The 14,687-nt window shown below is 43.6% G+C and overlaps 1 protein-coding gene across 1 annotated transcript in view; it reads right to left on the reverse strand.

Moving 5' to 3' along the window:
• The window catches only part of LOC112541406 (uncharacterized), a 98,167-nt gene that overhangs the window by 14,289 nt on the left and 69,191 nt on the right, over positions 1–14,687 (reverse strand). Inside the window, 15 exon segments of the mRNA XM_088138790.1 lie at positions 631–793; positions 1,290–1,501; positions 2,033–2,159; positions 3,895–4,017; positions 5,373–5,505; positions 5,837–5,969; positions 6,697–6,824; positions 6,935–7,080; positions 7,660–7,872; positions 8,726–8,925; positions 10,823–10,949; positions 11,635–11,859; positions 12,399–12,611; positions 12,697–12,822; positions 13,840–13,985. Coding sequence (XP_087994916.1) covers positions 631–793; positions 1,290–1,501; positions 2,033–2,159; positions 3,895–4,017; positions 5,373–5,505; positions 5,837–5,969; positions 6,697–6,824; positions 6,935–7,080; positions 7,660–7,872; positions 8,726–8,925; positions 10,823–10,949; positions 11,635–11,859; positions 12,399–12,611; positions 12,697–12,822; positions 13,840–13,985 — 2,415 coding nt within the window.

A 14,687-nucleotide genomic window follows, 5' to 3' on the forward strand; every position in this document is an offset into this window, starting at 1 on the left:
GATGAATTCAAGTGGAGATTAGACAGCCATCTGCTGGGGATGCTCACATTTGATTTCCTCCACTGAGCAGGTTTCAACCTGACAGATTAAACAGCTCCTTACAGCCACAGGGTCCTATGATTTTACTTTTTTACTAAAGCAGAGTCCCTGACAGCTATGAGATATCGAACCAGGTTCACAATCTTGTCGTGAAGATACAAAGTGGACTTCTTTGCTGTGGCATCCAAACTTGGACATCCCTTCACTGCTATTTGAGGCATTGCTCTTTAATAGATGGGGAGGAGTGAGCAAATATTGCTAATGTGTTATTAAAATAAAATGTGATCTGTCTAATTGTCGCCCCCCTCCCCCCGCCCCCAGGTAGACCAGACAAGAAAATGAACTCCCAAGGTCTTTCCCACATGCCATTACACTACTATATGGGTGGAGAATAGCACCTTAGAGGAAATGACATACTAAAAGTAGCAGAAGTAAGCCCAAAATGTGTGTTTTCATCTTCCTCTCTGCTTTTCTGGAGGGAGTTACATCAGATTAAAGTCTTTTAAAACAGAATATTCTGGCAACTTTGGAGCTGGCTTACCAGCAAATGGCAGTGCTTTTTAACTAGCTCCCCTTGCTTTCACCACTCACCTCTCTTTAATAAGCACATACTCTGGTGGGATGTGATATTCTCCTAAGCTCCTCCATCGGGGCTTCCAGTTCTTCATTGGGTTGGGTGTGCAGCTGGGAGGCCTCAGTAGGAAAAAGAGAGCAGTCAGCACCACGGTCAGGAAGCCCAAGATGAAAAGGACAACTGAGAGGGCAGAAGAAACATGGCCATGATTGAGGGAAGGGCAGACACTTTCCCAGATGGGGGAAGAGGAGGCTGGTTGGTAGAGAGGCCAGTATGGGCTAATGTGGAGTGAATAGCTGTCAGGCCCAGCCCAGGAACAATGGTGAAACAGTCCATTTGAGTTAAGTTCCTTTATCTAATTATACCTTATAGACAGAATCTTGCCAGACTAAATCTATACTACTGCAATCAGTGGATATACCCTGGGAGATTCTAGGGAGTGGCTATCCTGAATCTCTTACTCTTCTCACGCTCCCCCTGTGGACTATGTTGCCTCTTGTCTCCTCTCCCCTCCTGAAACGCACCCCCCTCCTTCCTGATATATCTTTCGTAGATATATTCCATCACAATAACTCAGTCATTCCTCTTTAGGATATTATCTTTCATCATAAGCCAAACCCAACATAGACTCCATGAAATGTTTCTCATGCCCCACACAGAGCTGCTCTTACAATACCTGCAATAACTGCCCAGTCGGGGGCAATATTCAGCACCGGGTGCTTTAAGATTCCATGCCGAGCCAGCTGGTATGGAGAGGAAGGCTGGAAGGAGGCTGTGTGGGGACCACACCCCAGGCTGTGCTTATTCACTACCACAATTAGCATCCGGTTTTCAATGGCATTATCCCGAAACACGTAGGTTCCAGGTTCTAGAAAAACATGGCTGAACCTGAAATGGGGAGAAAGGCATTTGGCTAGGCTGCAAGAGTGGGGAACCAGAAGTATTCCAGAGGGTTCAGAATTACAGTTCCCATCTTCCTGCACCATTGACTATGCCTGCTGCAACTGCTGGAGTTTAGTGACATCTGGAGGACAGTTGCAGATTCTTTATATCTGTTCTTATATAGTACATCAGTAGTGAACATGGCCAGAAAAGAACATGGTAGAGGAATAACCTTAATGAAGAAGATAGGGATAATTTGTGGTAGCAGCAGTGGGGTTACATGGGTGAGAGGAGAAAGACCAAAAAAAATAAAATAAAAAAATAATCAAAAGCCTTGCAGAAGTGAGTTGGCAGACAGAAGGAGAGGAAGCATTTCCACTTCCCTCCCTCCACCCAGGAGTAAATTAATATTTCAAACATTTTTGGGCAGCTTCCCATTCCCATTGTTATAACTTCAGAAGAGGTTGGAAATTTGAGCAGGATCTCACAGAATATCTTAAAGAGGAGGCAAGACTCTTCAACTGCCTCTGAACATACCTGGAAATGTTGAGCTGGGTCTCTTGGATGAGGTGGTCCAGCCTTCTGAAGGCACCAAAATCCCAGTGGGGGTTGCTGTTGTAGAGATGTTCCTTCTGATAGACAGGGTAGTGGCTGGAAGCCCGATCTGGCAAGAATTGGCAGAAAGTTACCACTCTGTCTTGCTGCCCAGCAACCCCATGGGGGTGCAATCTTTCCCCATGGAAAACAAAGCATCTCTCTTGCCTTCTGGGATAATATCTTCTAGAGTCTTTTGAACCTCATCTCTCCTTGAATACTGCGTGCATGGTAGGCAATTGGCAGGGTGATAGCCCTCTAATACAGTGTTTCTCAACTTTGGCAACTTGAAGATGTGTGGACTTCAACTCCCAGAATTCTGGGAGCTGAAGTCCACACATCTTCAAGCTGCCAAGGTTGAGAAACGCTGCTCTAATAGGCCAGAAAAGCTTATGAGCGTTGCATACGTGGATTTGTTGCTTCTGGCTGTGATGTAGACAGGCTCAGGGGGAAAAAAATCCCTGATTCTCTAGATCTCTTTGCAAAGTAGACATTGTTTCTACTTCATTGCCTCTCCTCTGAGAGTCCCAAATGAGCAGTAGATGTTCAGTGAGATGCCTTTATTTACCATAGACAGCACTGCTACACTTGACAGTCCTCAGTATATATAAAAAAACAAGCTAAGCCTTTCACAGGCACCCATGTATATAGGCTCATTCATCTTAATTTTTTGTTTGCCACAAAACCTCTAGTGAATTAGTCTTTGGAGCAGATAGGTCTTCCTTTCTCCAGTAGTTGTTAATTCACAAGCTTAAAGCTACTTCCCATTTTCTCCCCACCAGTGGTGCCAAGTTTGTAAATCTCAAAACCGCTTTCCTTTCCATCTCCTGAACAGCTACACAAAATTTCTGATGCACACCAAGCTTCTTCCTACCACTTGCCCTGTATGTGTTCCTTTCAAAAAAGAATTTAGCTCTGAGAAGGGGACAGATAGAATCTTATCCCTGGTTGGTAAATCAGAGTTTTGATTTTGAAAAAAAAACACCTGTTTGAATTATGGTGGGAAGCGGAAAACCACTCTATGTTGGATTCAAAGCCAAATGTGTGCAACAGTTGAGGATATGAGGAAGTGGGAGGAGACTTTAGCCTATAGCAATATTTCTCAACCTCAGTAACTTTAAGGTGTGTGGACTTCAACTGTTGAAAGTTGAAATCCACACATCTTAAAGCATGCTAGCTGGGGAATTCTAGAAGTTGAAATCTACACATCTTAAAATTGCCAAGGGTGAGAAACACTAGCCTATAGCAAGAAAAACCTGCCTTGAATTCTATACTGAGATACATCTTATTTTTTAATCTCATTGAAGCCTCCCTGGTTGCTTATACTTCCCAATTTGAAAAAGTCCCCAACCTCACCCCCACCCCCACCCCCACCCAAGGAGTTTCTTTCCTTAGAATTTAATGGGCACGTGAGAACTCAAGGAAACTACATTGAACATTTGCCCACATTCCTTGCAGAAATACATGCAAAAGCATATGATCAAATACATGCTGAAACACTCCTCTCCCTCCAGAAGTATTTCTTCTCCTTGGAATGAAATTTCAAAAGCAAATTCTTTTTTTATCAAACTGAGAGCTAGTAGAGAAAAAAAAACCAAGGAATTTTTCTACATGGCATGAGTTAATATTTTTTCTGCATGGCACAGGGAACCCGTTTCTGTTGACAATCATTCAACATTTAGAGATGGCTCGATACTCCCCTATCAATACTGGATTAACAGACATTGCTGTTCATATTTCCTGAACTAATTGAGCCAACATGTCCATATCACAGCAGGAAATTGAGTCCAGGTACTATGACTTACTGGAGGGATTAACGCTGAGCTGGAAGAGCATAGCATCTCCCACCACCAAACAGGCAACAGGATTTGGGATTGTAGGCAAATGTTGGCGTGATGCATCTCGCCGATGTCTTCGTTGCAAATCTCCTGGACCAGTAAAATTGGTAAAAAAAATGAAAATCATCCCCTTCCTTCACTCTCTTTTTTTAAAAACTGGGGGAAGGAGAATCATAAGTTATTGCACAGCTAGGGACTTCTCATGATCATAACAGATTGCAGCCAATGCCCTGTGAAAAACGAAACCAGAGGTTAATGATTTCTTCATGCAATCATTCAGCTAAATGAGTGGACTGAATCCATTGCCAAACACAACCTCTTTGGGTATCTATTGTTCTCTATATAATCTGGGGATTTACAGAAGTAAATCACTTTGGGACTGCTGTTGTAACATGATGGTAAGGGCCGGTGTGGTGTAGTAGACAAGGTTTTGGACTAGGACTGGTTAGAACCAGCTCCTAATCCAGCCTCAACCATGAGAACTCAATGGAGGATTTCATGCCTTATCTCTCAGCCTGTTCTATCTCACAGGGTTCTTATTGTGGGGATAAAATTAAGCAAACGCCTCATGTAAGCTGCCATGAGCTCCTAGACAAAAACCAGGATGTAAATCTAGCCAATAAAATAATGCGTAATCTGGCTGTAAGCCTGACATTAAATCCATAGTGATTTTATCAGGCGAAAAGAAGAGAGTATTGCCCACTTGTGGGTAAAGTTTTTTTTTTGCGCAAGATTCATTTCGTCCTGAATTTGACAAGTGTGGTGGCATCTGTCCAAAGATGAGGAAAGGATTCTAATTCCTCCAATAACAGAGTAGAGGAAGGGAGATTGAGTATTTTTTGATGAGGCGACAATGTTTTAAAATAAAATAGGTTAGATAAGGAAAGCAAAAAGCACTCCAATGTGAGGACATAGCTGCTTTGAAAGAAAGAAATTAAGTTGATTGTATAAACCAAGGTGAGAGACAGTTAAATACACCTTGAAGTTCTATCCTAGTTATTCTGTCCTTACCACCCAAAAAAGTTTAGAAAACCAGCATTTATTTCTGTGCTCTACATATATGTCCCTTTGAGTCATTCTTGAGTCCTGATGACTGCCTGGACTAGTCCTTGCAGTTTTCTTGGCAAGGTTTTTTCAGAAGTGGTTTGCTCTTGCCTTCTTCCTAGGGCCGAGAAAGAGTGACTGGCTCAAAGTCACCTAATTGGCTTTGTGCTGAAGGTGGGACTAGAACTCATAGTCTCCTGGTTTCTAGCCTGGTGCCTTAACCACCATCCCAAACTGGCTCAAACAGGAGTAAGAGATCTGTGTTCTTCCATATGTTGTTGGACTCCAATTCCTATCAGCTTCAGCCAGGATGGCCATCAGTTAGGAAGGAGGGAGAGGGAGTGGGAGTCTAGCAAAGTTTAGGTGAGGTGCAGACCTCCCCATCACTGACTAAACCTTACCTGATAGGAATGAATCAATCATGTCTGGGTTGGAAGGAAGGAAGCCCAAAACACCACTGGGGCCAAAGAGAGTCAGATGGACCTGCTGGATTTTCTGAATGTGATGATCTGGTCCAAGTATATTTGGTATCTCCTGCAAAGCACAGCAGAACCAAGGTGGGGGAGAAGAGCAGGAAATGACTGGTAAGGTGGCTACCCTGAGGCTCTGCCATGCTGATTTGGATAAAGCAAGGAGAAGGGAAAGAGAAAGCACAAGTCACCCATGCTTTGCTTTCTCCACTTCTCATAATGTCTGAAGCAATCCTCAGGGTTTCTCTGTAACCTTATATAAAGTGATTATTCTTGTCTCTCTCTTTCAGTGTTGCTGTACACAAAAACTCACATGCAAAGCACCATTCCCCAGCACACCAGTTTCGAAAGCACGCCCCATCATCCAGGCCCTAATTCTGGCATCTCCTACTCACTCGTTCCTCAGCCCCTTGGACGGTGAGGAGCAGCTCTCTTGCAGGGCCAAACCTGAGAGAAAATCGAGGGGATCGCAGCAAGCACAGCTGATCACAGAGTTCTTCGGCAGAAATGTACTGTTCACAGTGGCATCTTAGAGACAAAGAAAAGCCAGGGACATGAATGAATTTCTATCTGGGAGGAAGAAAGATTTTTAAACTTTATTTTCTAGAGCAGGGTTTCTCAACCTTACAGCCCAAGAAACTAGGGAGGGTCTCTTCTGAGCTGCTTGCCCCACCCACATTCCTGCTGTGGGCTAAGCTGCCTCTTATCTGACCATTCCCTTGGCTGCCTCTCTGTTTCCCAAGGTCATTCCCACCTACCATTACAACAGGTAAGACCTTTGAGGTAACAACTTTAAGATGTGTGGACTTCAACTCATGGCTGGCTGGGGAATTCTGGGAGTTGAAGTTCACACATCTTAAAGTTGCTAAGATTGAGAAACCCTGTTCTAGAACAACATCTGGGGCTGAGAAGTGGGAAAGCATAGATCAACATAGACACTGTTGAAGCTACAGAAGCAGAGTTTCCTAAGCCATCTGTCTAACCTGGTCTTTTCTAGATTTGTTAGCCTACAACCGGCTAACAATTCTGGGTGTCCAACCCACGTGGAAGACACCAGATTGAATAAAAAAGTTCTGCAGAGAATGTGGTCAAGTTCTATGTTTTCCTTCTCCATTGACCACCAGATGTACCCCCAAAGGAAATCCCTTTACAAAAACCAAGATATGGAGGGCAGATCTAGATCTAAGCTCTGGGGAAAAAAGAAAAACTCATTTCACAAACACCTGGGAATGTTTTCTAGAATGATGCGGCTTACATGCCAAGCTCGGCGTGAAGTTCTCCATTCCCTGGATTACAAACTAGGGAGCAGTTATACAGTTCAGGGATGACACACTCGCGTGTGGATGCCAGGCGAATCTCCCCTGGAGCACAGCGCTCCTCTATCTGTGAGCAGAGGGAGAAAGAGACAGAGAAGGAAAAGGAGGAGAGAAATTAAGAAGCAGGTCCACCAGCACTCCTGCAGGGTAGAGTTACCAACCTTCACAGTTCATCACCTGTGGTTGGCAATCTTGGTCACTGTTGCTATCCGAGCTTTTTTTCCCTCTTTCATCATAGTAAAGGTATCCCGCTTGGCAGATGCAAGAGCCATCTGATTCCTGAAAACTCCGGTGCAAACCTAGGCAGGTGCAATTAGTCGCACCTAGAGAAGACAACAGGTGTCAGCCCTGTGAGGTATACCAGACAGGAAGCACGGCCAGATGAGTTCATTCTACTTTATTGTAAAGCTATAGTAACAGAATCTTGCACGCCCGAAAGTACATTTCTCCCCCATCCCCTTTACAGCCCAAGAAACTAGGGAGGGTCTCTTCTGAGCTGCTTGCCCCACCCACATTCCTGTTGTGGGCTAAGCTGCCTCTTATCTGACCATTCCCTTGGCTGCATCTCTTCTCTCTGTTTCCCAAGGTCATTCCCACCTACCATCACAGGTAAGACCTTTGAGGCAACAAGTGGAAACCTCTGTTTCTTATGTACTTAAAAAGGGTACCAAACTTTCTCCAACAGAGGGAGACCTACATCTCAGGGGGCGGATTGTACAGAATCCTTTCTGAAAATGGCTCCAAATGGCTCATGATTGTCAAGAGAGATGACCTACTATTAGCTTCTTCATAATTAAAAAGAGCAATCTGCAATTGCAGAACGGGCAGACCCACTTTGTTTACGTCATCTCCCTTATCCTGGTTGTCCCCTTGAGATTCAGTTCAGAGGGCAGAACATTCACCTTCTCTTGATCTTGAGGAGCTCCCACATGGAAAACAGCCAGTCTGGGCAGGCACATGATTGAAAAAACCAGCAGGGCACAGATTGCATTCCTCCAGGTGCTTTGTGAGGCTTCTGTTCCCATAGGTGCCTGGAGGACAAGGCATAGGAGAAGAGGTCTGGGGAGGACAGAAATATCCTCGGGGACAGGGATGCTGGAGGAAACTTGCAGTGCCTGATTGAGGAAGGGAAGAAATGAGTATTGATGAGACTTAGACAATATAGGATAGAGTTCTGCAGCCACCTTGCACGTGGTCCCTAGGCTTTCCCAAATTTGCCACTGACTTGAAGCTTGAATTGTGATAAAAGTGGCAATTGATTAAAAACTTGGGGAGTGATTATTTAGCGTGTCCCAAGGAGGGGATTGGACTCTGTGGTCAAAATAGCTCCTTCCAGCTCTAGGACACTGATAACCAGGGGCATGCAAATATTAGATATAGAGATTGGAACATGATTCACATTGATGATTGAACTGAGTTTGGGCACAGTTAAGTCTACCCTTTCTTCCCCAAACTGAATTGACAATCTGAATTAAATCAATGCAAGAGATGATCAGATTTGGAAGTCTGAAATGATTTGATGATTCAATTCAGGTCAACGTGATTTTTTTACACTGAACCCCTGCAGATCAGATCAAACCTGATTTGCAGCAGAGTTGTAGTCATATTAAGTGTACTCTAATTAATGCAATTTAAACTACACTGACATTCAGGTCAAATGAAAGCCAATGTACATTTTGACCCAGTTACTTTCAGAGTGCAGTCTGCTGCACACCACTCAAAGGCCAAGATTGCTCCCCCCTCCCCAACATCCTTTTATAGGGTTCCTGCTGAGTTTCCCCCTTTCTGATGGGAAGCATAGTGTGAGAGTTACACATGGATAGGGCTGACAGTTCTCAAAACAATGAACAGATGGATTTCTTTCTTCCTTCATAAATTAGGGGACCATCCAACAAGCTCTTGGATTCTCATTCCTTGTATTAACTGCTTCCAGAACTGACTTCAAGGAAGGAAGCCTCACATAATCACCTGGAGGACAGCTGAATCCTGCTGGGCAGGGCAAACAGGGTGGGTGGGAATCCAAATTGCTGTTGTAGGTACCAGCATTACAGGCCCTGCAACATTTCTCTGAGGAGTCCCTAAGACCCGTCACATTCAGGGCTATATAACCAGCTTGGCACAGCTGCGGTTGAGCAGTTCCAGGAGGGCAGTAGTAGGGATAGACACACCTGAATAGAAGAGAGAAGTCAGGTTAGCATCCTATTCACCTTCATCCAACAGCTGGTGATGAATTCCCCCACCTTCAGCCTGTAGCATTATACAAGTTGCCTCTGCTAAAAGCTGAAGGAGAAACTTGGAATTCTCTCTCTCTAAAAACACAAAAGAAGGCAATGACTCACCCCTGAACCCCAAAATTCTGCTCCTCAGAATTTATATGGGAAACGTCTGCTGAAAATTCAAATTCTGAATAAAAAGAAAAGGAATTGCCCTCCAGACACCCTCTGTTTCCATTTTCTGGAGATGGCTTGAGATGAAACAGTCTTGGCAAAATTAATGGAATTGTTACATTAAAAAAAAAACAAAACTAAAAATGGGTGTGGGAGTATAAAGCAGAACTGTGTGGATTGCACTTGATCCATTTCAACAAGTTGCTTCATCTTGTGGAGGGATGTTGGTTGGCCCCAGGGTGGCAGATCGTGAAGTGGAGGGGATGTCTCCATACTCCTTTATTTATGATCAAAGATCAGGCACACATTTGTAAAACGCCATTAATCTCTAACAAGAGCTCAACCCATCTGAGGCACTGTGATGAATAATCTGTGGTTGTATTTTCACAGCAACTACACAGAACTCGGCTATCCTAAGAGCTATGCGATATTTTACGTCTGAAAGAAGAAGGATAATATTAAATTCATTTGATCTGCCCAGGTAAACATACAGGATGGAGCTAATGTATTTTTAAACTCAAAGCTTTATAAAAAGGGCAATATAATAAAATGCAATTTATTGTTTCAGTTTCCCCAGATTCACATGGGTAGGTTTCTCGTCCAGGAGAATTTTAGAGATTTACCTTTTAAAAACAGAGATGAAAGAACAGAATATCTAGCCCTAGAGAACTGTATTTTTGGAATGATAAGCATGGTTAAATAGTTTGCTGGTTCCTAAGGGTAAACCCAACTCTTGTTCTTCTGTGTGTGTTTTTTAAATGTTGGGGGTGGTTTTTAAAATGTATTTATTAGATTTATATCCTGCCTTTATTTTGTACAACTCAAGGCTGTGTACATAATGTTCTTGCCTCTTATTCTCTCTCCAGAGAGTAGGGTTGGTTCAAACCCACCTGGCCAGCTTCCATGCCTAAGCATGGAGAAAACTTCTTGGTCTCCTGGTTTCTAGTCCTGCACCTAAACCACTATGCTAAACAGGCTCTCAGTTTATCTCATCTGGCTGCTTATACTTCAACAGATGTGGGTTCTGGACATGAGCAGAAGACACTTTTGCCAAGCAAAACAATCAAAGTGAAGGGCTGTTCTCCTCTCCTGGCTAGAAATGGAGTTGCTGCAGCACTTCATTCAAACTTTCCTTGAAGCCAAACAGGTCTTGAAAAATTTGCCCAGCTGTAGTAGAAAGCAACCTTTATTTCACGTGAGGTGTGAATAAGAGATACTGATTCCTTCTGTGCAACCGGATGCTAAGAAGCAGGAATGTTCACAGGGTATGGCAAAAAACGTCAATAATGCCCTCCATTGTGAGATAACTGTATTCAGATATTCTCTTCCTTAAGGATCAGAGTGATTTTGGCCTGCTAAATATGGGATCTTGCCACTACTAAGAATATTGTTTCCTGCCATGTATGAAACAGAGTGTTGCTGTTGTTTTTTATTCAGCAGCAACTTACAGCATCTTCTATAGTCATCCAACCATCATTGTGCCCAAATGACAGTAATGTGGACAGGCTCATAACCCTTCAGGATGTTTGTGTGATGCTATGAAGACACTTTAAGTCATTGAGTGAATTACCCATATAGGTTTTCAGGTGGAACAGGAAAGATTAAACACTATGCTTAGTTCAAAGCTGGCATCTCTCAGAACTGTATGAAATGTTCACCATCTGAGTAATATACTCACAGCTGGCCCAGAATCTTATATGTCGATGACCCTTCAGGACAATAATACCCTGCTGGACACAGAGGTGGGATTCCTGTGCGGGGTCCACACAAAGAGCCAGGACGACATTTTGAAGGATGAGATGAACCTGGAAAGGAGACAAATGCTTGAGATAAGGCACAACTCCAACCTGGAATTTGCTGTGCAGGAATCACAATGGGAATATCCTAACATTGTCTCCAACCAGCCAATTCTGAATGATTTCTGCCACATTAGTTGATTTTAACTGGAATATTTATCTGGTGGCTAGTCATCAAAATTCTCAAGGCAGCCTACTATAATTTTAAAGCTGCCTTCTCAACCCAACACTCTCCAGACTGCAACCTGCCTTCCGTTATATTTATGATTACTACTGGGAATTACTACTACTGTTTGTAATTGAAACACAATTAAATAAAGCAATATGTGTCACTAAAGTGGTCACAGAGCTAAGATAGATACCTCCAGTGTTCTCTGCAAAAATTCTAGCCACCCGTCTCTTGATGTCAATGGTTATAAATAACAATAGAATTTGCCGGTAATCCTGTTTTTGGCAATAGGATAGGCAACAGTTGATTTACCACTCTTTCACATCATCTGAAATTGCCCTTTTATAGAAAGAGCCACTCAGCTTCATAATCTGTGTCTTCTCCCAGAAAGTCTTCTTTGAAGAACTTCTAGTTGAGGACACAGCAACTTGAGCAACTCCAGGAATTTCTGAAGAACCATTGCCAGGATCCCTCACCATTGGCCTTGTTTTCTAGGGACTTTGGTATGAAACATAAGTAACTAACCTAGTGGACATTCATAACCTGCTTCACAAGGTAGTCCATGGATGTTTGGCACCCCTGACTTTCCTGGATCTGGACAGAAAAATCCAGATGGGCAGGGCAAGCAGTCTTCCACAGATGTAGCTCCAGGATGAGTCCTGTAGGAACCAGGTGGGCAAAGAAAGGCATCTTTTCTGCCTGGGCACCAGTGTCCTGGGGCACAAGGGTACTCTCTGAGGGCAGTGGGTTCTGTTACATAGAAGACAAATTAAGAGATGAGAGAGAGGGGACTGAAGAGGCAGCAAGAGAAAAAGGCAGTCTTCTCTTCAGTTTGCAAAGAGAAGAACTAAGAAGTCTTGAGGTCTGCTGGCATTCAAAAAGCCAGTTTTTTCAACAACATGTACATAAAAAGCTACTGAATCATTTCTCATGCAGGCCAGAATATCAGGGTGGAGGTTTTTTTTAGTTTTCTATATGTGGCTGACTACAATTCCCAGAAGCCCAAGTCACCATGGGTGATGAAAAGAAATGATGAAGTGGTGAGAGTTTGAATTTGATAGCATTACCATTCCTGTAGCAAGGCAATAGAGAAAGGCTACTATTAAAAGGACCACCAGTCTTGCAAATTGAGAATACTATTATATCTATGAACTCAGAATAATCAGATAACTGATGCTGACTGAGAAAAATGTCCCAGAGTGACGTTTTGCTCGGCAAGCTGCTGTGGCAATCTTCATATGAACATGGCTTTTACAGAGTTTACAGCCAGCTTCAACATTGGCACTTACCTGCTGGAGGACACTGGCATTCTGACATGCAGAGTTGGTAATCTGGTTGTCCCTCGGTCCCAAATTCTGTTTGGAAAGCCTGCTTGGGACATTGCTGGAGGGTCTGTGGTCCAAGGGGATTGGTGAGATTCATCCCTTGGCAGTTGGACCCAAAGGGACATGGAAAAACCATGGAATATTCTGAAGAGTGAGAAAATGGAGACCTGTAGGATGCTAGGTATTAACAGAAGAATATGCCTGTTGAGGTCCCACTTCAGTGGAGTTCTAGAGAAGGGGGGTTCCAGACATTTCTGCTAACCTGTTTTGCACCAGCGACCTGGTGGGCAGGGCAGACAGTCTCCTCTTTGCTTGGCACCTGGGGGAGAACCTGTGGTGTCATCTGGACATGGAATGGGTGCTGCTGAGCCTTCTGGGCAGTAGAATCCTACAGGGAAGGAATGCAACCAAGTTTAATTCTGCTCATAGTGAAAATCAAGAGTTATATTGTCTCAGTTCATTCCCTACTTCTCCAGTTCATCATTTTGCCTCAAAGAAAAGTGATTCCTGCAGTCTGAAGCTCACATAACACTGTCCCTACTGTTCAGCCAGTTCAACAAGTGAAGCTGGTAGGTTTGCTTCCAAGCCTCTTTCTTTATCTGCATTTTCATAGACCTGAAGTATTTTGGGACTTCTTTGATAATCATGGAGGGAACCTGTTTCAGAACTAGGCTAAGTCAGAGAATACATGAGTTGGAAATTCTTATAAATTGGAATGAAGTCGGCATCCATCCACATGGGATAAAGTTGCCTGTTTTTACTTGTCCAGCTATTAAATGAAGTCATGAGCACTTAGTGGAATGGTGTTTTAAATGCCTAAATGCCAGCAATTTGTATGCACAGATGCCAATCCTGCACTGAACTGAAGGTTCATTTTGCATAAAGGAAAGGATGAGAAAACTGTGATTTTCCAGTTCAGGGAAGGTCTCAGAGGACAGCCAATCAAAAATATCAAGAAGGCAGTCGAGACTGTGATTGAAGCCCTGCTGCTTTTTTTAGTATCTGCAGCACAAAAGATTGACTCTTGTCACAATGACTGCCATCTTGACTCTTTGGACCCTCCTATGGGCACTCCTGCTCCAGTTGCTGCTGAGTTGCAACTCCCTGCATTCCTCTCAGCATTCCTCATCCCATCCATAGCCTTCTGCTAGCTGACACTTCTGGGAATGGGAGGCAGATTGTCACAGATTCCCCACTGCTGTCCTTGGAAGAAAGCATAATAGAGTGTCATGGGACTTAGGTCTCCAAACCACAACAACCCAACAACAAAATTGCACAGTTCTTGACACCATAATCAAACTTTTAGGTGCCCCAAATGCTGGGTATCCTTAGACTTGTGTTTTTTGGATGCTAGTCTATGAATGTTTATGATAGATATTTGCTACTTTCTAGGACACTCAGGTACCTGACGGGCAACGGCCTGCACATCTTTCTCCCCATAGACAGTCAGCCAGGGGAGCCCAAGTGAAGTTGTAACCCTGTGGTGTGGCATCAGCACTCCCCTCTTGGCAGAAGAAGCCAGCGGCACATGGTCCCTCCATCCGCCCTCCCCTGGTGCAAAGAAAGTGGTAGGACTTCATTTAGAGGGCAAGGAAAATAATTTAGCAGTCATCATTCTGTATGACACTTCTCCTGAATGAATGGATACAGAGAGTTTACAGTATTAAATGAAAGAGCGCATCACTTCAAACCAAACCACGGAATAGAGAAATAAAATTGAAATTAAACAAGTGGTAATTTATCGTAAAAGCAGCCTTGGAATCTAGAAGGAACAGGGGCTGGCTTGCATTTGTTTTCTTTCAGTTCTGCATGGCTGGAGCAACTGCAGTGATGACCTTCTGTCTAGAGGACTGTATCTTGCCTTAAAAGATGGAATCATCAGAAACTCTGGAGTCCTTGGGGTTCTCTGAGCTTGGTTCTTTTCTTGCAAACATTTCATTACCCGGCTAGGTAACATCTTCAGTGCTAGCACTGAAGCTAGCTAGCACTGAAGATGTTACCTGGCCAGGTAATGAAACGTTTGGAAGAAAAGAACCAAGCTCAGGGAACCTGAAGGACTCCACAGTTCAACCCTGAGCTACACATATTCACCTCCATTGGAATCATCAGAAAATCCTCACAGAAGAGCACACATTTGAGGCACAAAGTAACAGAAATATGATTACCTCCATTTATAAACCTAGATTTGGACCAGGAAGAACTATGTCCTGGTCCTGCTCAGCCACATTTTTTTCCTTGTTGATCCCAAGTCAA

Source organism: Python bivittatus, unplaced genomic scaffold (assembly GCF_059951505.1).
Source record: "Python bivittatus isolate LINGU-HERP-01145 unplaced genomic scaffold, Pbiv_v1 ctg000320_np1212, whole genome shotgun sequence".
Lineage (NCBI taxonomy): Eukaryota > Metazoa > Chordata > Lepidosauria > Squamata > Pythonidae > Python > Python bivittatus.